At 39.4% G+C, this 26544-nt stretch overlaps 1 protein-coding gene across 1 annotated transcript in view; it reads right to left on the bottom strand.

Moving 5' to 3' along the window:
* Positions 1–4506: 4506 nt before the first annotated feature.
* Positions 4507–26544, bottom strand: part of LOC124613229 (synaptotagmin-5) — a 128902-nt gene continuing 106864 nt past the window's right edge. The window contains exons 7-9 of the mRNA XM_047141904.1: positions 17753–17870; positions 12749–12903; positions 4507–5138 (exon numbers count right to left, since the gene is read on the bottom strand). Of these exons, the coding sequence (XP_046997860.1) occupies positions 4983–5138; positions 12749–12903; positions 17753–17870 (429 nt within the window). The 3' untranslated portion in view covers positions 4507–4982. The remainder of the gene's footprint in view (positions 5139–12748; positions 12904–17752; positions 17871–26544) is intronic.

The raw sequence follows: 26544 nt of genomic DNA on the forward strand, positions 1-26544 counted from the left end.
CAGTAACAAGACTCAAAGTGTGTACAGACCTGAAGAATACTATGAAGCAAAAGGTGAACCTTTTCTAAACAAGATTTTAATTTGTGATGAAACTTGGGTTACAATTTTGAACCAGAGTCCAAAACACAAAGCATGGAATGGAAACACACCAGCTCACCTGTCTGAAAGAAATTCTGAATGCAAGCATCAATGGGAAAAGTCATGTTGACCATTTTTTGGATGCCAAAGCTGTTGTCTTTTGTAATTATTTGGAAAATCAGCATACAGTAAATAGTGCCTACTATTCAGACATATTGAGAAACAAAGTAAAGGCAGCAATGAGAGAGAACCTTGCAGATCTCAAAGAAAAGGCATGATATTGCTACCTAGGAATACTCACCCTCACACTGCCCAGCTGACCCAAGAAACAATTGAACCTCATTCTCCCTACAATCAAGATTTGTCTCCTTTGAATTTTCATTTGTTTGGTCCTCTCAACGAGGAATTATGTGGGAAAAGTTGAGTAAATATGAGAAGGTCAAAGAATTTGTGGGAAAGTGGCTCAGAAAAAAAGACAAAGATTTCATTAAATCAGGTGAAAAAAAAAAAGATTCATCATTGGGGTACATGTAGTAGTATTGGTGGATATTATGTTCAGAAGTAGTAAAAGTCTCTTGTAAAAATATACGGTTTTTTTCCTACATCACACACTTGATTACTGAATGTCCCTTATATATTTTGTAAAAAAAAAGAGGTTCTAGTACTGTGACCTTTCAGAGGAGCTTTTTTTTTTTAATGTAGACATCTTAAAACATTATTTTAACACTGCTTTTTCATCAGAGATATTGGTACAGCACACCTTTGCATACCATCACAAATCAAGATTCCTTCTGCTGACATTCATATTGTGCCATCTCTAAGAAAACATTACAATGTATGTTGAAAACTGTGAAGAATAAAATGTTAATTCAGTTAACTAAAGCATAGTCTGCAATGAAAATAGTGTAGATCATTTAGTGTCACTGTCAATGTATTTGTCTCGTGGGCCCCTACCACCATGGCACAGCGCGTCCCCAGGTTGCGGATAGGAGATAAGGCCTTCAGATATGAAGGGTAGCTGCGAATACAAAAACATAAGCAGTCATGGACAGCCGATGGGGAGCAGGTGATGGTGTGATGAACCATCCCTGTTTCTTCTCCTCTTACTATCAAATCTATTCATCAAGAATCAGCAATCACGTAGGCTGCGATGGGCAGGTCACGTAGCTTGAATGGATGAGGGCAGGGCAGTGCGCAGAGTACTGGTAGGGCACTTAGAGGGAAAACGTCCTGTGGGGAGACTGAGGTGTAGATAGGAGGACAATGTGAAGGCTGATTTAAGGAGCCTATGTATTGAAGGTGAATAGAAGGAAATAGCCCAAGACAGGGACAGGTGGCGAAAATATGTTGCTGCGGTAATAGACTCTCGAGTCCGGTGTGACCAGTGAGTAAGTAAGTAAGTAAGTAAGTAAGTAAGTAAGTCAATGTATTTGAACATACCTCTTGTTTTCCATGCAACAATGTTACTGATGTGATTCACCTCTCCGTAGAAGGGTGCTGTAAGAGTACACTTTGCTCTGGGTAGTTGCCTGTGACTACAAAGCTTTCTCAATGCAATTTATAATTTTTATAGTCAAATGAAAATAAATATAGTATTCACTTTCTTCATAGCAAATTTCAGTAAACATCACTAAAACACACTGAATGACTAATCTATGAATAATTTGCTAGAACAACTATGTACATCAGTCTCAGTAAAATGTAAAACATGAAACCAATAAACTGAAATATTAAAGGAAAATGTGAGGCCATATTTTGTCACTTTTTCACATTTCTTGTCTGCTGTTTCAGTCATTCCATAACCCAATTGGAAGACTCATTGTGTAACAAGCAGAATAACATGTGCTGGCACCATTAATTTTTTGTGCATGAAAAAACTGAATTCATGACATAAATTTATATTATTATTTAAAAAGTTTGTTCTCCTAGTGTTCATGATAAATGATCTTTCATACAAGTATAGATGTTGAGCATCCCTACACAAAATTCCTCAGTTTAAATCTTACAGTGGTAAAAAGCAAAGTATCACATAAAGTCTAAATTACTAGTTAATGACAATACAGTACAGCCACAAGAAACAATAAATGAATAAAATAGTTCATGTATGACCAGCTATTGTAGACATTTTATAGATATTTGTATCTCATATCTGACATAGCAAAAGATACTCATAGTTCTTGTAACGCATAAATTAAAGTTAAACAGGAGAAAAAACATTGTATGTGTCAAAGAGCATATATTTGCAACTGACAATATGTTCATTATGGAAGTATTCAATGGTAAGAAATAACATAGTTGGAAACTCATATAATACTGATTGCTTTAGACGAGCTCTGTGGCCATCCTGCATGTAGTTATAGCAGAGGATTAATTATTTACAACTCTTATGTATGTTAATGTGGAAATACAAAGAACGTACTACTCATAAATCTTAATTGTCTTAGAATAAAATCTGAACTGGAGAAAAGAATAATTAACAAATAATCAGAAATTTGCAACAAAAATGTTTCCATAGTGCTTACAGTAATTGTGGAATTATATTCATGTCTGCTGTATTGTTACAAATCTGACTTGGTCAGAGACAACACGACCAAACACACACACACACACACACATACACACACACACACACACACACACACACACACATACATATATATAAGCCACAATACACACACATACAAATGGTTGGGCTTGGAAGGAGGGGGGGTGGGAGGGGGGAGAGAGGGAGGGAAGAGAGAGAGAGAGAGGGGGAGAGAGAGTAAGTGAGTTTGGGGCAATTGAAAGAATGAGGTAGAAAAGATTTGGGCTCTTTAAAAGAGTTCATCAAAATGAAAGAACATAATGGCAATTTGAAAGGTCCTGAACAGATAAGGAAAACCATCAGCCTGACAATTTTTGTCAGTAAACACTGTTCAGTTTCTTAAGTAAATAGTTGTATCAAATGAAAGAAGGCTCTTTGAAGTGTGTTCAGCACAGTTTTGTAGCATTAGCAACTTTTTAATAACAGCTCCTGTAATATTTTCAGTTTGTACATGTTTGTCAAGAATCATGTACCACTGCCAAATGGTCTTTTTTTATTGCTGCAATTTTTGATTGTTACTAATGGTAATCTTGTACAAAATCTGTGTGAATATGTACATGAGATTCCATCTCATTCTATATAGCACCAAAAACACAAACTGGATCACAAATGGCATTATGTAGAATCCAAACACTGTTCAGAAGGTCCAACACATCAATAGTCTAATACTACAAAATATACAACACCTGTTGGAAGAATGTCACAACAAGACAGTAATGGTTCAGACATCTACCAGTAATATTGTTCCAACAATTTTTAGACCTCCAGAAATTATATGTGGCATACTATTAGGATGGACTGTAACAAAATTGATATACTGGATCTTTAGAACAATTTTTAAATTTTACATATGGAGTTCTGTTCTTCAGTTCATTTTATGGATTATGCATAGAGCAGAATGGAACACCATATATGTATCACAAAGATATTGTAATTATAAAACTTCCTGTAACCTAGGATGATCAGTAAAAACTGAGACTGGTAGTAATAATGAAGATTGTCATATTAGATGACTGTGATACAACATGATTTTCAATATTTAGTAGGGTTTTATTGCTTTATGATGTTACTTTTTTAAAGGAGAATGCTTAGGAGAATCCACAGAAAGGGCTGCTCAAATTGGTTGCTTGTGATAAGTGCTGTGGCTATGGTTTTGTTCACTGCATACAACCAGCTGTGTGAGAAGACTTGGGTGAAGGGTGTAAGTGATGATGAATGGCAGGTACAACCCACCGCTCATGTTCATCTATCTTCAGCTATGGTATACTCATGATTCTGCAGGTGAACTGACCACCTGAAGAGGGAAATGCAAGCAGTAGCAGATAATAATAATAGTAATATACAACTGTTGGTGCATTATATGAGTCTACAACCTGTACATTCAGTCAGAATGAGTCTTCATACATAGTCTGCAGTCTTTACCAGGTAAATTTCACATTTATTTCAATTTTATTACCACAGGGATTTCTTTAGCACATACAATGAATATATTGACAGCTTATTTCCCAGTCCTAGGTCCATGTCTGATGTCATTTATGTGACTAAATGTTGACCAATGTAAATTTTATTAGATTTACTGAAATACTATATTTAGGGCAATATTTTCTGTTATCCACTACTATAAAAGGCATGCAAGAAAGTAAAGAAACCAAATTTTCCTCAACAACAGCAATTTGTAACTGAGTAGTGAAATTTATTTTTGCACCCATGTGTTCCTACTCAATAATGCCAGGGGAACCATGAGAGAAATTGGAAGGTAAATAACACCTCAAATGAACAGTTTCAGTGAACAGGGACAGTGCAAAACAAAACCAAAACAAATGTTTAATTCAGTGAAGCTCATGTTCTGTTTTCAAAGCTATTTATATGAAAAGAAGGAAGTTGTTTATCTCGATACATCTTAAAGGACTTAATTCATCTATTATCAACTCACAATTATCAATCAATACAACTTTCAGAAATGATGTAAAGTTTCTTGGAGATGCAGGTCTTGTCCTTAAACATCCTGGAAGATAACTGGAGTTTGTGTAACCAGTTGAAAGTGTATTTTTTCAATCACAGATATATTGTTGGATGAGTGCAATCACAACATTAGGGTGGAACAAAATGCAGACCTAGTCACAAAACACATTGGAAGGAGCTGGTCATCAAAAATTTTATGAATTTCCCTTTCTTGGCTGGCACAAGCCTGTCTCATTTCCCACAATTAATTAACTTTGACAAAACCCACAGGTAACATTCTCACGGGATCTTTGGTAACTGTTCTCTTCTGGGCTGTGGGCTCCCTTCATGCCATACTAGTGTGTCTCAGTTCTCAGGCTCATTGAGGTTCACTAAGCTGCAGCCAGCGTGCTGTTGCTGTCTTGCTAGCAACTGCCTCAGAGAAGAAGGCGCGATCCGTGGAGGATCCACAGTCACTGCCCAGCAATACACGTCCAAGCAGCTCACTAGGACCCAGTAGGCTGTCATGCAGCACCTGAAGACAAACATTTATTACATTAACTGAGGTGGCAAAAGTCATGGGGTAGTAATATGCACATATACAGATGGCAGTAGTATCACGTACTCGAGGTACAAAAGGGCAGTGCATTGTTGGAACTATCATTTGTACTTAGGTGATTCATATGAAAAGGTTTCTGATGATGTGATCATGGCCACAGGATGGGAATTAACAGACTATGATCACAGAATGGTAGTTAGAGCTAGATGCATATGAGATTCTATTACAGAAACTTTTAGGGAATTCAATGTTTGGAGGTCCACAGCTTCAAGTGTGTGCTTAAAAACTAAACTCCGCCCTAACAGGCTGTGAAGGCCCAAAGGTATTGACTGGCCACTGTGTCTTCTTCAGCCCACAGGTATCACTGCATGCGGATATGGAATGGCATGTGGTTAGCACACTGCTCTTCTGGCTGTATGTTAGTCTATGAGGTTGGTTCAAGTGTGTGCTGAGTATACCAAATTTCAAGCATTACCTATCACCGGCAGCGCAGTGGTTGAGGGTCTTCACTTAACAACTGAGAGCAGCAGCATACGTGTAGAGTTGTCAGCGCTAACGGACAAGCAGCACTGCATGAAATAACCCCAGAAAAGAATGAGGGACATATGACAAATATATCCATTAAGACAATGTGGTAAAATGTGGCCTTAATGGGCTATAGCGGCAGATGACTGACAAGTGCCTTTGCTAACAGTGCGAAATCACCTGTGGCACCTCTCCAGGGCTCATGACAGTATCAGTTGGACCCTAGATGATTGGAAAACTATGGCTTGGTCAGATGAGTCCCAATTTCAGTTGGTAAGAGCTGATGATAGGTTTTGAGTGTGGCACAGTCCCCAGAAGCTGTAGAGACCCACATTGGTCAACAAGGCACTGTGTAACTGGTGTTGGCTCCATATGGTGGAGATTGTGTTTACATGTAATGAGCTGGGTCTTCTGATCCAACTGAACTGATCACTGACTGGTAATAATTTTGTTCGGCTGCTTGGACATCATTTTTAGTTATTCATGTTCCCAAACAATGATGCACCATGTCACCAGGCCACAATTCTGGACAGTCTGAGTTAATGATATGGCCACCCAGGTCACCTGACATCAATCCCATCACACATTTATGGGATGTAATTGAGAGCTCAGTTTGTGCACAAAATCCTGCACTGGCGACACTTTCTCAGTTAAGGACAGCTACAGAGACAGCATAGTTCAGTATTTCTGTAGGGAACTTCCAATGACTTGTTGAGTCCAGCCATGTCAAGTTCCTGCACTGCTCTGGGCAAAAGGAGGGCTGACATGATATTAGGAGGTATCCCAGGACTTTCGTCACCTCAATGTATGTTTTGGGTTGCTGATCAGGGTAATCACTTTGTACTGACATTACTTGAATGTGCAAAAATTGGCAACTATTTTGGACATTTCAAGCAATTACCGGTTCTGATATAATTCCTTTGGATGAAGATGTTTTGTCATGTTTTAGTGGCACCATATCACATGTTCCACTGTTGATAGGCTAAAATGAAACACTCAAAATTTTGGTTTATATTTATTTTTGTAGTTTCCTCCTACATTTGTGGAAACAAATGTAACTCTGTGCAGTTACAGAGTGTTACTTATGTTTCAATGTTCTGTGTTAACTGCAAACTTTTTTACAGTATGTTGTGAAAGGTGATGATGAGGATTATGATGTTTGATTTGTGGGGCACTCAACTGCGTGGTCATCAGCACTCGTACACATTGTCAATCTGAACACAGTACAATCTTACCACTTTCATGAGTGATGATAGAATGATGAGGACAACACAATCACCCAGTCCCCGGGCAGAGAAAATCCCCAACCTGGCCAGGAATCTGTAAATATGACTTCTACACTTACCTGTGTAAACACCCAAGACTTAGAGCATTCTGTTTCATTCATTGATTTACTCTCATGCAATATTTGTAATGGAGTGGTCAGGGCTTGTGCAATACCAAACTGCATATACTGTGTTCCACCACACTTTTCTGATGGTCCATTTGCAATGTAACAGTTTTTGTTATTAAAAATATTGTTTACTTTTTTAAGTGTCAAAATTTCTCCATTATATTTTATTGTAATACTTGCATTATTAGCAAAGTGAATTGTTTCTGCCTCTTGGATATATGATGGCAGATAATTTAGAAATGTAGACAGGTTGTTTTAACTTGAGACTACTAATTATCTCAAAAATAACGCATGGTACAAAAAATGCTCTAGGTCAAAAGCTATTATTTGTAAAGGGGACACCTGTCTGTGGTACAAATGGCACCTCCTAACCATTCCTGCTGTATGGGCAGGGTGAACTTAGTATTTTCAAATGGGAGGCCCCTTCACCTTTCTTATTGCATATTTTGATTCTGTGCAAAAAATACATGCATTTTACTCAAACCATTCTATTCATCATAGATGGCACCGTAATTGACAAATATCAAGTTGCCTATTTTTGCAATTAAGAACTGATGCATTTAGTTCTATATTCCATTTATTATGTGAATGTGCATTTGCATGCTAGACATTGACATTTCTGGGAAATAAACTACTTATATAGTAACATATTTCTCTGTTTCTTATGGGGTTGATTGTGGTGTGTCCCCAAACCACCAGAATGCTGATTTCGGTAGCCACTGTCTGACCCCACCATACAGGTGACTGGTTTCATTTTTTGTTTCTGCTCAACCACTGTAACTCTTGTGCTGGTCACTATCTGGCTACCAGTAGAATACCAACCATAGTCATTGTAATAAGGTAAAATGTCCATGAGATGATAGTGACAAGTGTTCAAAATCAAGCAACCACATGGTGAGAGGCAAGGGGTCCTGTGAAATCAAGCGAAATGCAAGAAATCAGTATCAAGCATCCTGATAGGCACAGAAAACTATTACATCCACATAGTCATTCCTAGATCATGCTAAATGTAGTTTCTAATCAGACACTGAAATGGCTAATGATGATGTACTGTACAACCATATTTACAACATTAACGTAAATTTTGAACATACATATCAAGCATTAGAACACAAAGGTTTACATTTACATTGTAAGTTAAATGTAGAATTAAATGTGTCAGTTCTTAATTGCAAAAACTGTCAGCTTGATATTTGTCAATTACAGCACCACATATGATGAATGGAAAACAGTGGTTTGAGTACACTGTATGTATTGTCAGCACAGAATCCAAACGTGCAGTAAAACTGGGGTGGGGGTGGAGAGTTCCCATTTGAATATACAAAGTTGACCCATCCCATGCAGGAGGGGTGGTTAGGATGTGCCATTAGTAGCACAGACAGATTCCCTTTACAAATTTTGCCTCAAGTTAAAACAAACCACTGTATAAGAATAAAAGCAGACCACGTATCAATCCCTGTTGTACACCCAATGTGATTATTTCTCATTCTAAAAATACTCTTTCATTGTGCACAGCTCCTGAGTTTCTTAATGTGACACTCTGCATCACTTTAGTTCGAGAGACAGAAAAGCAGTTGCATACTAGCAAGATTTATGATTCCATTATATTTGAGCTTCTATAGCACGACACAGTGAATTACACAAGCAAATGCTTTTGACAGCTGTTAGACAATACTAGTTATCAATTAGATGATGGCTTGTAGCTCTGGGAAACTATCAAACTACAGCTGATTTTTGCAGTGTTCTCCTGTCCAGTTGTGCAGGATAACCATAGAATATTTTCTCTAGATAAGTGATTTGCTATACTGCTGTTGCAGTTACCATCTGCTACAGCACTTATCAGTAGTTACTTAATGCAGATTCATAACTGCAGAACTTAGTGATCTGTGGAACTCTTGTTCCATAGTAAGTATTAAGTAGAGGAGAATTAATTTTATTACTGATAGTATACTATAAATGAAAGTAGTAATGATTGATTACTGAAATCTATAATAATTGAATAAACAAGACTGCTAACTGACTGTGATATGATGGCATCTAAGAGAGTCAGAGGCTGCAGAAGGAAGAGAACTAGTGTGTGACAAAATAGGGAGAGGAAACAATGCAGATTTTTGCTGGTAGTATTTTGATAATTGGTTATTTATGTTTTAGGAGCATTATGTATTTCAGTTCTTAACAGTTCTCATAATGCAGCTGACACCCACAGAGACTACAGCTTGGAAAATAAAATAGCTACACATTTATAGCCTCTGAGAATGACTCCAGTGCAGAAGATGAAATGTGAGCCACCAAAACATACCTTAACCAAATATGAATCTGCATGGTGGTGGGTCATAGTTCATGTGTGCCACCCCCAACCCCCTTCCTAAATTGGAATTGATTGCAATCCCAACAGAGTACTAGAAGCTTGTTCCCAACAGATAAGTTGCATTCTCAGCTGCATATGTAATAACTCCCTGAAACAGGGAATTTTTCCTGATAGACTGAAATATTCTAGTGCTAAGCAATTGCATAAAAAGGAATATAGGTCTGATACCAACAACTACTGGCCAGTATCACTTCTGACAGCATTATCCAAAATTCTTGAAAAAGTAATGCATTTTAGATTAGCTTCACATACTTGTAAAAATAAAGTACTAACAAAGTATCAATTTTGTTTTCAGAAAGACTTTTCAACAGAAAATGCTGCGGGTCCCTTATTGTTCACAAAATATATTGATAACTTGCCACTCTATATTCACAAAGATGGAAAGCTAGTTGTTTTTGATGATGGTGCAGGTATAAGCATCACACCCAGCAAACAAGAATTAGCTGAGGAAAGTGTAAGTAATGTCTTCCAGAAAATTGTTAAGTGGTTCTCTGCAAATGGACTCCCATTAAATTTCAATGAAACACAGTATACACAGTTCTGTACAGTAAATGGCAAAACAGCATTAATAAATATAGAGTATGATAAACAGTTTCAACAGAATTCTGCAGCTAAGGCAGAATATTCAAAAAATTTTGGGTGTGTGTATTAATGAGAGATTGAATTGGAAGAAATACATTGATGATCTACTGAAATGTTTGAGTTCAGCTACTTATGCCATTAGGATTATTGCAAATTTTGGTGATAAACATATCAGTAAATTAGCTTATTATGCCTATTTTCATTCAGTCCTTTCATGTAGCATCATATTTGGGGTAGTTTATCATTAAGGAGAAAGGTATGCATTACACAAATGTGTGTTATCAGAATGAAAGCTGGAGCCCGACCGAGACAATATTGCAAGACATTTATTTACGGAACTAAGGACATTTACATTAGCTTCTAAATATATATGAAATTTGTTACTAATAACCCATCCAAATTCAGAAGCAATAGTAATGCACATAGCTACAACACTAGCAGAAAGACTGATCTTCACTACTCTATGTTAAATCTAAATTTGGCACAGAAAAGGGTGAATTATGCTGCCACAAAAGTTTTTTGTCACTTACCAAATAGCATCAAAAGTCTGACAGATAGTGAACCAGTATTTAAAAACAAATTAAAAGAATTTCTGAAAGACAACTCCTTCTACTGAATTTTGAGATATAAATTAGTAATCACAATTATTCAAAAACGTTGAGTTATGATATATAAAGAACTTCTGTTAAACTGACATGTTCCACAATGTTACGAAGTGTTGTATTTATAATCTATGGAACAAGTACTAATCTAATCTAATATAATCAAACCAAAAATATTTTTGAGTGAAAGTGTCACAGTACACTTTTGTACAATTATATGAATTTATAAATTTCTTCAGCTCATTTTTGGAGAGTAAAGCAGCATAAAAATGGCAAGGAATTCTAGAAAATTACAGACTGCAGCCCTGTTTTTGTAGTAGTGCTAAGTGAAATTTAAGGAAGGTAAATTCTCATTTCAATTTATTTTTGTGTAAGTTTTGAGGTTACTGATGTTGTGAGAGTTTCTTGCCATTACAGTTCTTAAATCAACTGCATGACACTTGCACTTCTAGAAATTTGGGACAAATGATTTTGAAGGGATGTACAGTATTTTCTGAAAAGCAAGCAGCAGTTGAGAATAGGATGAGACAGGTCTGTTGCCTCTCCATAATGTTATTCACTCGCTATACTGAGCAAGCAATAAAGGATATCAAGGAGAAAAAATGTGAAAAAGAAATTATAATACAGGGAGAAGAAATAAAAACTTGAGGTTCACCAATGACACTGTGACACAGTCAAAGGTGGCAGAGGACTTGGAAGATGAATCAAGGTGAGCAGATAATGTCTCAAAGAGAGGTTTTATGATGGGGGGAAAAAAACAGTGATGGAATGTAGTTGAATTAATCAGGTGATGCTTACAGAATTAAGTTAGAAAATGAGACATGAGGCTCTAAAAGAAGTAGTTGAATATTGTTATTTGGGAACAAAATTACTGATGATGGCCAAAGTGGAGAGGATATAAAGTGCAGGGTGATAACAGCAAGGAAAAGATTTCTGGAAAATAGGAATTTGTTAACTATTAATATAAATTTAAATGTTGAGAAGCTTTTTCAAAGATATTTGCATATAGAATTGCCTTGCACAAAAGTGAAACGTGGATGATAAGCAGTTCACAGAAGAAAAGAATATAAGCTTTTGAAATGTGATGCTACGTAAGAAAGTTGAATACTGGATGGATATTCAAATAACTACTGAGGGAGTACTGAATGGAACTGAGGAAAAAGGAAATTTAGGGCACAGCTTGATTAAAGGAAGATGTTGGATGAGAGGACACATCCTGAGACATCAAGGAACAGCCAATTTGGTAATGGAAAGAACTGGTGGGGGTAAAAATTGTAGAGGAAGATGATGGTTTGAGTAGAGTATGCAAGCTCAGATGGATGTAAGTGCAGTAGTTCTGCAGGAATGAAGAGGCTTTGACAGAACAGACTGATTCAAATGCATTTCAGAAGTGAAGAAATACTGCAGCTACCTGACTGCTTTGATCCATGGCTTACATGATTTCACGTGAAAAAGTGTAAATTGATGTTTGAAAGACTCATAGTTTGGAATCAATGCTGGTTTGCATGGAGAAGGTCATTAGTCCTACACCCTGCCCCCTCCTTCCTCCTGTTTCAATCTAACTAGCCATCACCCCCCACTTTTAATTTGACTGGTTTTATGGAGGTCTTCACTTATCAGAAGTATGGCCATAAGAGGTATCAAGCAAAATTTGTGATTGGGTTGAGGATTTATTATTAGAGAGAATGCAGCGTATGAACTTGGATGGAGAGTCATCAAGAGATTTAGAAGTAACTTAAGATGTGCCCCTGGGAATTGTGTTGTAACCCTTGTGTTCACATTGTATGTTAATGACCTTGTAAACAATATTAATACTAACCTCAGACTTTTCATAAGTGATGCAGTTATGTATAATGAAATACTCGGAAACATCTGCACATGTATTCAGTCAGATCTTGAAAGACTTTAAAGTGGTTGAAGGATTGGAATTTGCTTTAAATGTTCAGAAATGTACAACTGCACAGATTGTAAATGTCAATGTAGATAAAATTGTGAATTTGCACCTAGTCTTGGATCAAAGCTTCATGGCTGTGAGACAAAAATTAACAAGTATCAGAGAGAAAATTCCAAGAAATTGTATTGCCCACAGCACCAGTGGTTAGGAATATGTGCCTACCTGAATCTCAAGACTGCTTCTTGAAAGTGCCTCTCGACTGACGTCAAAAGTGAGTGCCTCGTTGAACACAGGGTTCACTGTGTTCCGGTGGACACCCGTCTTCTTCTTCTTGACACGCTTGCCGCCTTGCACCAGTGCCACTTTCACGAAGGGGTCTGTTGGCAGGTGGAAGTGAACAACAAGTGAGTAACAGCAAGACAATACTTCCAACATTCTCCCCATGGGAGATGTGTCTTAAATGGTAAGACAGTCTCTAAGGCTGTCCATGTGCCAAATTTATCAGTCAACACAGGTCAGTGCACCTGATTACCCTTTCATGAAAGAGATGTCTACATATTAAAAGCTTCCTGTTGGTGCTTTTATGTACACTGAGACATTTGTTTGTAACCTGGAACATTAGTTCCCAATTTTGAGTTTGCTTTTCCCAAACTATTCTGTCATGGTATGATCTGATTCTTGCCCCCAACATTATGCCATGAGCAGAAAGGGCAATATGTAACCTACATCCAGAGACAGCCCCAGCTCATCTGCCAGTGGAATGAGAGAACTACCTATGAGCCTTCATCTGATGTTGAAGTTAGGTTGACTACCTAATCCAGGACTAAAAAGATAAAGTAAAGTCTGTGGCTCACAGCCCGTGTCTGGGCTATTGCCCTGACTGCTGGTAGAGTGCAGTCTTTCATCACTGTGATACAAGGAGGAGGAGGGTGGTGCCCTGGCTACCTTTTACCTCTGAGAAAGATCCCAGTGTGCACTTGAAGCAGACTTCGTGGACCTGGGGCATCCTGGATGGATTGGAATGAGGAAAAATCCCCACCACTATGTAGTATTGAACTGGACCTCTGGGACTGGAGTCTACTGCTCTACCTCCTAGACCATCAGGATCTAGCCCTGATATTCAAAACTCCATTAGGATATTAACTTTGTTTGTGTATTTATAAGAAAAAAACATTTTGTAAGATCTTTGTTTATTGACACACATAAACATCAAAAACATTTAATCAGTCATTCAGTTTTGAAAATAACAAAAATATTTACAGAGATTTTACTACGAAAGCTTTACTTTTTGCAAAATTGTTGACAATGTCACAAATTTCAATTCAGCGTAATAGAGGGTCGAATAAAATAGGAGCCTCAAATGTTTGGAAGCCAGTCACTCATTCAAAATGGATCTGTTGCCCATGTTTATCTGCCAAATAAAACAAGTAATCCTGGCAGGAGCTTACTACTTATCCCTGTGCTCGACTGTGCACCACCCTGCTGCAGTGCACTCCTCGCACTTCTGAATAGGGCTGCCTCTCCCTACGTTCAACATGTCTGTGTCCAAAGGAGACAACACAGCATTGCATTATGCATTACATACCCAAAAACATCTGAAAATGGAAAAAATGAAGGATGTTGTTGTGTAGTTGACACATGATTTGAATTTAATGAAGATGCAACTTATTTCACCATAAACTACAAAACAGAGAAGCAAAATTAACTAAAAGTCAGAAAGAGGAAGCCATATTTTCTCAAATTATACATAATGCACCACAATCAAATATCAAACCATAAACTGAGTATCCTGCAGAAGAATACACTACTATAATTGTTTAGCAGAGAAGAGTCTCTAGTATTTATTGTGAATATCTAAAGCATTACTTATCAAATATTCAGCATGCAATGTCCATGATGCCTTGATCCACACAAAGGGCATAATCATTCCTGCAGTTTTCTGTGGTTATGGACTAAAATTACACATGGATTTGTTATTGACTACAAAACCATACTTGCAGTATTGTGAAATAATATGAAGCAGATAGGTCTGATTGCCTTAAACAAATTAAATTTTGGACACGTATTGCCATAAATAAGAAAAAAAATTATGCAACACAGAATATATGCAAAAGGACTTAAAAACTTCTTATTGGTGCAGATAGTGAAGAACACATGATTTGCAGGAGCAACTACCCAAATTGGATGTCATAAACCAGTAGGTAATGGGAACCATCATAGTTCTGCTATGATTTCCCTAGTTGACTATGTAATTGACTTGAAAAACTGTGGTGTTGCATAGTGACATCAGGTAAATAAAGAATTAACAACTGTGTTTAAGAAGGATGCACAATTTACTTTATCATTTGTGAAAATTGGGTGCTCGAAAATTTTCTATGATACATTGACTAATCTCAACAGTACCACGAATATAGTATACAGGATGGTCCTAAACTGTATGTCAAAAATGTAAAGGTAGGTGGTGGGGACCTAAATAAGCAGATATCATATAGGAATGTGTGTACGGTAATGACACATTACACACTATCTTCTACAGCAGTACAATTCACAGGAAACTGAAAAGGCAAATGACATCAGAAATTTATTAATAGTTTCCAAGAGGTGCTCGAAAGAGCAGCCACTAGTGATATATGATTCAAAGTGATGGCGCATGGATTGGCGTACATTAGAAAAGACATCAGGCATGTTGATCACGTGTCCAGCAGCAACAGACACTTGAGCAACTAGATCTTCAGATATGACAGGTCTCTCGTACACCAGGCTTTCCATATGACCCCACAAGAGAAAATTCATGCAGGTTAAATCAGGAGAATGAGGCTGCCCCATCCTATCTACTGCTGGCCATAGACAGAGTCCAGGTGATTCCTGACGTTTCGACTGAAGTGAGCTGGCGCTCCATCATGCTGGAACCACATTCGTCTGCAGACAGCTAGAGGAACATTGCCCAGATGTTCAGTAAAGACCTCCTGTAGGAAGTTGTTGTATGTGTGACCAGTTAAATACCTAGGTAGAATGTACGGTCCTATTAAGTTATTGTGCACAATGCCTGCACAAGTATTAATGGAAAACTTTTCTCGGCAGGCATGTCCTATTGAGCCATGTGGGTTGCCATAAGCCCACTGGTGACAATTAGGGATGTTCAACATATTCTATTGTGTAAAGGTAGCCTCATCAGTAGATAAAACATCTGGAGGGAAGGTTTTATTGTCTGCAGTCTGCTGTAGATACCAACTAGAAAAGTTGAGACATGGAAGACAATCATCAGGGGTTAATGCTTGCACTCTCTGTAAATGATATGAATGCATTCTGTCTTCTTATAAATTCCTCAAAACATTTTGATGGCACCCACTCAATGCACGTCCTACAGCTCTCGAGCTTGTTGAAGGATTATCCTCTACTGTGTTTAATATCCTTCATCCACTGCAGAAGTTTAGCTGCATCTTCCACTGCCAGTTTCGCCCCTGGAAGCATAAAATGGTCCACTCATGCGTAACTCCCGATGAAGACGTTCAAATGTTCGGTTATCTGGCAGATTCCTATCACAGAATCACTCATTGTACATGCTTTGAGCAGATAATCTATTTCCTTATGCAGCCCCAGACATGAAATGCTTGTTGGCCAGCTCCGCATTGGCGAAACAATGTATGCTGTTCGAGATTCGGGAACGAAGCCAGCGAAGTGCTTCTATACGCTGCAGTCATCAGGAATCTACTGACTCAAGGCAGCATTACTGCACACACATTCCTATCAGACATTTTCTTATTTCGGTCCCCTCTACCTGCCGTTACTTTTTTGACATATAATTTAGGACCACCATATATACATACCAGAACAGGTAAATTTAGTATTTAAAGCTGCATCAACAGGTAGATCGTTACAGGCAGATTGATAGCTCAGTTTAGGAAGAGAAGGTAGCAGCAAACGACTGTTATTTTAAGTAAAGAACTACATCAGCATTGGCCGGATTTATTAGGAGAAAACACTGAAAACTCAAACTGGGACGTCCAGATTGGGAATCGAAAATGACGGCTCTTGAATGTGAGTTTAACGTGCCTTACCTTCTGTAGAAATAATGACTGGAAATAAATGAAAATTAACGTTGCTGACACCAGGAGAAAGTGGGAAGGGACAGGAATTGGCTTTTAGGCAATACTTGAAAATGGTATTTTGATAGTTTTGTTCTACAAGATTGGAGACACGATCATAATTTCACTTTCTAATACTGCAATTCGTCGAAGGTCGTCTATGGCGTTTATTAAATACGTCAGAATTAGAGTAAATTTGGTCCATTTGTGATATTAATGATGCAGTGGATTGAAAAATTTGGCAGTGTCATCCATTGAGCAACATGCTCTGCCTCCACAGAAACCCCTCTAGTATTTCTTGTGAACACTTGTCAAATAATCAGGATGCAACATCCATGATACAGTTGTGTAAAGTATAAACATAACATTTCTAAAAAACATCATTTTTGTGTGAACTGACGACAGTGTGTGATTTTGAATTTCATTCAGCTAACGTCTGACAGAGAGGAAATACAGGGCGAGTCCAAATTCTACTGCTGTACTTAGTCAGAGTTTAAGCAGAAACACTCGGTTGCCTGTGACTTGTTGCGAAATAATTCATTCCGTTTGTTACCCCAACTACTTATGCAACTGAATTGCGTTGATAATGAGAATACCTGCACACCTACACAACCGATGTACGGAGTCGGCTCGAAGACATAATTAGCCTCCTTTGCTATGAACTGAATTGAACTGACTTAGTTATCTGTGAACAACTCTTATGTTATATAAAGCATAGACAGTAGATACATCATTATACAATTATTAACATACTGTATATAAATATTATTGCAAGATATTGCTTTTCTTGTACTCATCAAATAATTAATTTTGTTACAACACAGGTTACATACACTGCAAGTTATGTTGTGTGCCATTAGCTACAATTTTGTTGTTACAATCATATTTACAATAAAAGGTCATCTTCCTTTACATCATATATAAATTCATTTGTGCTACAGAGTGCTTTTTCTTTCAGCCATGTCTCCATCACTATTTTAAACTTATTTTGATATAATACCCTTGTGTCATGTATATTGTTGAAAAATATTTTGTCAGCATGTAAAAAAAAAATGTTTAGAACTTTACTTAAACGAGTCTAAGGAATTCCAATAGGATAATGACAATGGAAATGTAGTGATTATTTATGTACTGGGATTACCAGAGGACGCCCGGGTGTCGTCGACGATTCTGAGGTTGCGAGCCTTCAGCACGACGACTGTGAGGCGCTCTGCAGATGGCAGGAAGGACAGCGACACCATCACCTCGCCCAGCTCCGCCTGTCGAGAACCGAAAATTAGCCCATGGATAATTACATTACTACACTGAAGCGTCAAAGAACCTGGTATGGCATGCGTATTCAAATTCAGAGATATGTAAACAGGCAGAATACGGCGTTGCGGTTGGCAACACCTACATAAGACAACAAGTGTCTGGCGCAGTTGTTAGATCGGCTACTGCTGCTACAATGGCAGCTTATGAAGATTTAAGTGAGTTTGAACATGGTGTTATAGTCGGCGCACATGCGATGGGACACGTCTCCGAGGTAGCGATGAAGTGGGGATTTTTCCGTATGGCCGTTTCACGAGTGTACTGTGAATATCAGAAGTCCGGCAGAACATCATATCTCCAACATCACTGCGACCGGATAAAGATTCTGCAAGAAGGGGACCAACGACGACTGAAGAGAATTGTTCAACGTGACAGAAGAGCAACCCTTCCGCAAATTGCTGGGCCATCAAAAAGTGCGAAACATTCAACGAGACATCATCGATATGGGCTTTCGGAGCCGAAGGCCACTTGTGTACCCTAGATGACTGCACAACACAAAGCTTTACGCTTCGCGTGGGCCAATCAACACCGAAATTGGACTCTTGATGATTGGAAACATGTTAACTGGTCGGACGAGTCTCGTTTCAAATTGTATCGAACGGATGGACGTGTATGGGTATGGGGACAACCTCATGAATTCATGGACCCTGCATGTGAGCAGGGGACTGTTCAAGCTGGTGGAAGCTCTGTAATAGAGCAGGGCATGTGCAGTTGGAGTGATATGGGACCCATGATATGTCTAGAGACGACTCAGAGATGACATGTACGTACACATCCTGTCTGATCATCTGCATCCATTCATGTCCATTGTGCATTCTGGCGGACTTGGGCAATTCCAGCAGGACAATACGACGCCCCACACGTGCGGAATTGCTACAGAGTGGATGCAGGAACAATCTTCTGAGTTTAAACACTTCCGCTGGCCACCGAAATCTACAGACATGAACATTATTGAGCATATCTGGGATGCCTTGCAACGTGCTGTTCAGAAGAGATCTCCACCCCCTCGTACTCTTACGGACTTATGGGCAGCTCTGCAGGACTCACGGTGTCAATTCCCTCCAGTACTACTTCAGGCATTAGTCGAGTCCATCCCACGTCGTGTTGCGGCACTTCTGCGTGTTCGCGGGGGCCCTACACGATATTTGGCAGGTGTGCCAGTTTCTTTGGCTCCTCAGTGTAGTAGCGGCCGCTTACTAAATGTGTGCCAGGGATCCCAGGCGCAAGAGTTGTATACAGTGCGCTTCACAATTAGTAGCGAAAACTGACAAGGGTGAAAGTGTGCGAGGAAAATGGGGAAGGAGGGGGTCCATGTGACAGGTCGCTTGTATGGAAAGAGGTTGTCAAACCGGCCCTGCCTATATCAACATTTCCCTTCTCTCTCATGCCCTATACTCAAGCACTCAAAGCATATCTCAGCAAACTCAGCGCGGTTTTCTTATATAAATTGAACTAACGATTAAGTTGAAAACTGATGATTTATCTGTTGGCTATTCTAATCACAGATGTAGTGCACACTTCATTTGCTTCCTTGTAGTTATATTACGAGGTCTTCTTTTGACTCAGTGTGATTCTGAATTGTGCTTTGCAGTTTCACGCATTACAAAGAAATCAAGCCTAAAGCTCTGTTTCCAGTTTTTAACTTAGTGATTAAAAAAAAAAAAAAAAACAGAAAACCTTCGAGACCAGGTATATACTCTTTACTAATAGATTAATGGTGCTGTGCATACATCTTTAGTATTATTCTGCTAGAACATCGTCACTTGTGACTTGCCTACTTCTTATACAAAGCGTCGTGAACTAAATTTCACAAGATTTCTCATCTTGGATACTAACTTTCTTGCATGACTTTTTTATTTACAGCACCGCACGTTTCCTATACGATATACACGCTTAGATATTGTTTAGGTTACACTTGTTCTGTGTTCTTTTTTGTATACACTAAAACCAGCAGAATAATTCTCATTACAGTGGCAATGTTTTTCCAAAATGTTTTATGTGGTTAGAGAAGTCATTTTGAATTTTGATTTATTTAAGATTCTAAATAACGAATTTATGATTCCTTCATCCTTTAAAAACGGAATCTGTTATACACTAAAATATGTCACAAATGCAGCAATGCTCACAAGAACGCGCAACGCACTTGGAGCTGCATTTGTGGCACTCCTTCCTCGTTGGAGTGGGCAGTGGAACGCCTCTGCTCTCGGCAGTCCGCCCAGTGTTTCGACAGTCCGCCAGTTGTTGCCAAATCGTAATATTGTTTTGGGAAGATGGTAAATACTACGAATAGATTTTTGGAATCTGGTCTGCGGGAGTGTGTAAATTACGTCGGCGAAAATGAAGTCGCGGAACGCTGTGACGTTTCCATGTCACGTACATCTTGGTCTGTTGCCGTTATGTGGATATATTGTACGTTAAGTGCGTGAAGGAGGAGGCGTTCACTGTTATTCGTCGTTCTGGAATTGCAGGCCGTGTGTTTCACACTATAAAGGCAAGCCACAATTTATTTGCCTGGACGTCGCAGAATTTCTCGCAAATCTTCTATGTCTAGACGTCCTCGAGGTGGCCAGTACACTGACAGTATGTCACAGTGCCACCTCCCGCTATAAGATTGTCATCGCTGTAGCGTGAATAATTGGCAACAATGGCACGGATACCAGGCTTGAGATGTGTTTCTGTGATCAAGCAGAGGTCTATTTCTTTCTCGTGTCGAAAGTGGCGGAATTCCAAAAGGTGAGCGTATCTGTTGGCGGTCCACCTTGAAATTGCGAATTGGTCAATTGATCTATTCGTTGGCATAGGCTGATTGTGTAGTATCACGGGTTTGTTGTGTGCTGCTGATCGCTACCCTAATTGCCCGCATCTCGTGGTCGTGCGGTAGCGTTCTCGCTTCCCACGCCCGGGTTCCCGGGTTCGATTCCCGGCGGGGTCAGGGATTTTCTCTGCCTCGTGATGGCTGGGTGTTGTGTGATGTCTTTAGGTTAGTTAAGTTTAAGTAGTTCTAAGTTCTAGGGGACTGATGACCATAGATGTTAAGTCCCATAGCGCTCAGAGCCATTTGAACCAACCAGCTACCCTAATTGCTGGAATCAGGAGACCTGTGGTCTGACGTCACACTACTCTAGTCGAGACCCACGATAAAGACAGGCTGTAGTATGTGCGTCACAGCATGTGACAGCAGGTCTTATGAGTGCAGCCGTCTCTGGTGGGCAGCAAGTAACTACTTCAGACGAGTTTAATTATTATTAACTGTGTGTTTGAATCTATGCAACCTGTCAATAGTGCACAACGAAGTTAAGCCTTGTATATAAATGCACTTTTCATTCCCACCCCTGAGAGGGGTGGGCGGGCTGCTTGAGGGCTTGCATTGCCCTTTTCAGCCTTTTGCTGTACAAGTACATTCGTTTTCTTATTAATTCAATATTTCTTGCAAAAGTGCATTTGGTCATGTTGACAGCATTGAGTATACAAAAATATATAATATACCAAGATGCAAAAATGTAAAATAATAAAATAATACAATAATACAAAAATATAAAAGAAGTACAAAGATATTATGTAAAATGAGGTATATTAAAAATAAGTTAAGTTAGAAATTGAGTTTTAAATATTAAAGATTTTAAGTCATATTGCAATATAGTGTATATTTTATATATTATACAGTATTTTCCGTCATGATTATTCCGTAAATTCTCTTTGAATACTTTTGAATACTTTAGTGTATATAGAGGTTGTAGCATACGATAGTAGTACAGTAATTTTGATGTGTATGCTACTTTTAATGTTTAATTTATTATTTCTATGCTACTTTTTAAGTGTAACTTAGGTCTATGGTTCTTGTGTGTGTGTGTGTATTCTGGGGTTAGTTTCTGTGTCTTTGGGTCAGGTGTGGTGGAAGTGGGATGTCTTGTGTTAGTGGTTCCATGATGGGGGCGAGGTCTGGTGTTGTGTGCTACTGTACGTGCTGGTTGGGTATATTAAATTTTGGTCGTCTGTTCACTCGTGGTCTTGTTGTCAAAATGTCTTCCATCTCATTGACAAATTTATTTCCCGTGGGACTTGCATGGAGCTGAGCATTCACGAAGTGTGATGGACAAGGCGACTAGTGCAACGTCACAAGTTAGTTGTGGGACCTGTATTTCTCATGGGCCCAGTACACTCCGCAGTGTGGCTCGCCGTGTCATACTGGTGACTGTTGTATTTTCTGGTGGGACCTATGTTGACGTCAGACATGAGGGTGCCAGGCCTGACTCGAACAAAAGGTTGTTTCATAGGGCTTTCTCATAGTTGTGGAGTCTGTGGTGCCACATCGCTGCGTCTCTTGACGGCGGTTGCCGGTTTCTTGTCCTCCTCTAATGGTAGTAGAGCTCCCATGCGTCGACTGGCACCTTTCTGAAGCTGAGACCCCCTGTAGTTATCAGGTTGTTGGCCACCACAGTTGGTATACTTCGAAGATGGGAAGGGAAGGGGCAGTGGCCGACTATCGTGGCCTTCTCTGCACCTTGGCAGTATGGTGCAATGTAGATGTACCTGCAAAAAAATCCTTGCATTGGTAGCGTTGCGTCGGGCCCCTGATGGCGCGCAGCTCTCTACTTTGACTACTAAGTGGCAAAGTATTCATCTGTAGCATTTTTCTGATTCTCTTCAGTATCCGCAAGAACAGCCACCACTACAGGAGTGACTTTCTGCTTCCCAGGAAGTTTTTGGCGTACAGTGGCGATGAAACCTTCTTGTGTCCCTCCGCTGGTATGAGATTGGGGAATTCCATGAGTGAGTGCCCTGATGAGCAGTGGACGTACCGTGGGGGAAGTTGTAACACAGAATTCCTTCCGCTCCAGCCACGCTGATTACCACGACGTAGTCCGCTGTGGACGTAAGGGCGAGTTTCGGTCTGTTCTGCCTGCTTGTTTCAGTGAGAAGTTGCGGGTACAGTTTTGTTCCATCCAGCTGTTCAGTTTCTCACAGCTCTCTGAATATGGAACCACAGTCGAAGGGAGCTTTTGGCGTTGTTGTTGGAGCTCTCCATGCTGTTGCTTGCAGCTCCTGTCTTCTGTAGCAAGATCCGCCCTGCAGAAGTTTTTAAACTGCAGAGGAGGAGGTATAGGTGCCGGTTACAACTTCGCGAGAGGATGGTCGTCGTAATATTTCGGTTCATTGGTGCATATCCTTTGAGAGGGCTACAATCGATTTCCTGCTCCATTCTGCCCAATGCGAGTTCTTGCCCCATCTGAAATGAGCTCGTCATTGATGGGAAAAATAAACACTTATCTTTAAACACTTATCTTCCTGCTTTCTTCCCTCAGTCGGCATGCTGTGTGACGGATGCCACAGTAACTATCTTACATAGCTCTTAAAAAAATTGTATTACTTCCCCACACTTTCGCCATTCAGCTTTTAGTGTTTATTATGGACTTTTGCATAAAATTCAGCCTTCTGATGATGAAGCCAGTCCAGGACACCATGTGGAAGTTTTCATCAGAGTTAAAAAAGTTGAGAGCAAAGTCATTTTTCCATTTGCATGAAGAAGTAAAAATCACACGGAACAAAATCTGGGCTGTAGGGTGGATGTTAAAAATTTCCCCATTTGAGCTGGCTTAACAATTCACATTCTTTTAGGGGAGGGTGTGGCCGAGAATTGTTGTTCAAGAACATGATACTGTGTCACTTGTTTTGAATGACTCTTCTCACATTTCGTAATGTGTCACAGTTGTTGTTGTTGTGATCTTTAGTCCAAAGACTGGTCTGTTGCAGCTCTCTAAGCCAGCCTATCCCGTGCATGACTCTTCACCTCCGTGTAAGTACTGCAACCTACATCCATTTCAACCTGCTTACTGTATCTGAGCCCTCTACAATTTTTACCACAACACTTCCATCCATTACCAAACTATTGGTTGCTTGATGCCTCAGGATGTGTCCTATCAACCGATCCCTTCTCACCGGCATGTGTGGCCGAGCGGTTCTAGGCGCTTCAGTCCGGAACCGCGTGACTGCTACGGTCGCAGGTTTTATTCCTGCCTCGGGCATGGATGTGTGTGATGTCCTTAGGTTAGTTAGTTTTAAGTAGTTCTAAGTTCTAGGGGACCGATGACCTCAGATGTTAAGTCCCATAGTGCTCAGAGCCATTCTTTTTTGATCCCTTCTCTTAGTCAAGTTGTGTTGTAGATTAATTTAGTTCGATTCAGTACCTCCTTTTTTATTATTCGAGCTGGAGTCCGCGCAGAATATCGCGGCCGGTAGATATGCAAATGGCAGGCCATGCGTGGGGAGAGCGGTAGTGCTGGGGGTTATTGGGGCAGGCGTTGTAGGGAAAATGCCACGCGCCGGAGGGGGAGTGCCGTTCGAAACTGAAGCTAACACTCACATTTTTTGTAAATATTAACACTTTGCCGTCCGCACGTCTCGTAAAATTTTATTCACTTGGCGCCGGCAGCGCTAATTCGGATTACTTGGATCGTCGCCGGCCGCCTGTCACCTTTCCGTTGATGAAAAGCTTCAAACACATTGACTTTAGCGCGCTTTAATTTTTCCGGAAATCCTCTATTTTGCCGTATCGTTCCACAGACTCGAATTTTCTTTTCAAGTAACTTCTCTGTAAGTCTTGCACTGTTATAATAATTATCCATTTAGAGGTGATGCCACTTTCCATAAGAAGGTGTCAATAGTTCCATCACAGTTTTTGCTAAAGGTTGTCCAGGGCCAGTAGGTATCTTGAGTGAAGAAATGTATCCCGTTCTCGTATCACAAACATCCCAATGAGTATACCATATTCCGTAATTTTCGACGGATTGTAAACTTTAAAATTTAACTGTCCATGTCACGGTATCATTCCTTCATCAATTGAGATGTTTTGACTTAGATTAAACGTTTCTTTAAACTTTTTGGAAAAATAATCACTTACGAATTTCACTTTCAAAAGCCGGTTGGCATTATCCGGTTTATTGTTGTCGTCGGAAAAATGTGAAAATGACAATATTTGTCTGAATCGGTTGCGGGATATCGTTTTGCAAAATATCGGTGTGTTTATCAACGGATTCGTTGACCAATAATAATCGATCCTTGCATTTTTTAGAGTTCCCATAAGGATAGCAAGCCCAAACCATTTTCTAAGTTTGGGTCCCGTAACGTCGACAAATTTGTTTTTTTTTGTTTTTTGTTTTTTTTTTTTAATCCAGTTTCCTTCTATTGCAGTTTTGACTGTAAAACTGGTTGGTTTCGTTGCTAATATATTCAAATAGATCTTCCCAATACATAATTCTACAATATCCACAACGCTGTGTATATCTTTGGGAAATATGTGTGGACCCGGAGATCCTTCAGATTTATTATTGGTCCTCAGTAAATCACAGTCTGTCTTCTTCGTCTGATTCATCCGAATCAGTTGGCAACCGTAGCGTTCGCCGAACTCTTCTTGGACGTATTTCACTATCTTCAGACGATTCTGCTTTACTTTCATTTTTTTGATATCCGATGTCTTCTTCCCAATCGGCCAAGTCGTCCGGAACGTCAGACAAGACGTTCGCGCATTCATCGTCAATAATCGTATCGTCTCTTTCGTCTGCCATGATGAAAGTGCACAAGTACTTATAAAAACAAAAAAAACTTAAGTGAGGAACTGAGGAAAAGTAAGGTCAGTATATTAATAATAGCACATCCTTGGTACAAAATAAACATGTAATGTCTTCACTTAAGTTGTTTCAAAACCCATAGCATTTCTCATTTCAACAATTATCGAAGGTCCTTAAAAATACATTCTTTCATAGAAAAAGTCTGTAAGTTCATGGAATAACACGATAGATAATGAAACTTGTATAATAACCATATGGAAAAATACTCTCCTATTTCTGTGCTATCAGTTGCCAAAATATCATTTTGGTATCTCAAACCATTTATGAAACATGAGGAATGTTGTGGATATTTCACTCTGGCTTTATTGCTGGCACGGTGCAATTGCAAATAAGTACATTACGTCAGATCAGTTTTCTCGAGTTTGGTAGTAAATAGAGACAACCACCCAACTCTGAAGAAAAATAAAATATGCTAGCTAAATTTAATATGCAGTAACATATTATATAATATAGACCAAATGCAAAATCATAGCGACCCCTGTATTTCATTGCAAACATTTTCGAATTTCGCGCAGTGTCTTACTTCCGCATAAATGTCACAATATGACCATTAACGAAATAATGGGCACATCAAAATAAACCTCACATACAAAGCTACAAGTAAAAGCAGAAATGAATTTTTTTATCAAATAGGGTCTGTAAAATCGTTTGAGAAATATAGCAGGGCGGGCGCCTCGATTCTGTAACTGCCGAAAGGTGGCAGTGTCGACCGCCCTTCCGAAGAAACGAGTGAACTCCCTCAGCGCTTTGGACGAAAATGGGTCACTGCGCATCGGCCACGGTATCCTGCGGGCACCCTTATCCACCTAATCTTCTGCATTCATATGTAGCACCACATTTCAAAAGCTTCTATTCTCTGCTTCTCTGAACTGCTTGTCTTTCAAGTTTCACTTCTACACAAGGCTACACTCCAACCTTCACAAAAGACCTCCTAACACTTACGTTTGCATTAGATGATAACAAATTCCGCTTTTACATAAATGTTTTTCTTGTTATT

Source organism: Schistocerca americana, chromosome 4 (genome assembly GCF_021461395.2).
Source record: "Schistocerca americana isolate TAMUIC-IGC-003095 chromosome 4, iqSchAmer2.1, whole genome shotgun sequence".
NCBI lineage: Eukaryota > Metazoa > Arthropoda > Insecta > Orthoptera > Acrididae > Schistocerca > Schistocerca americana.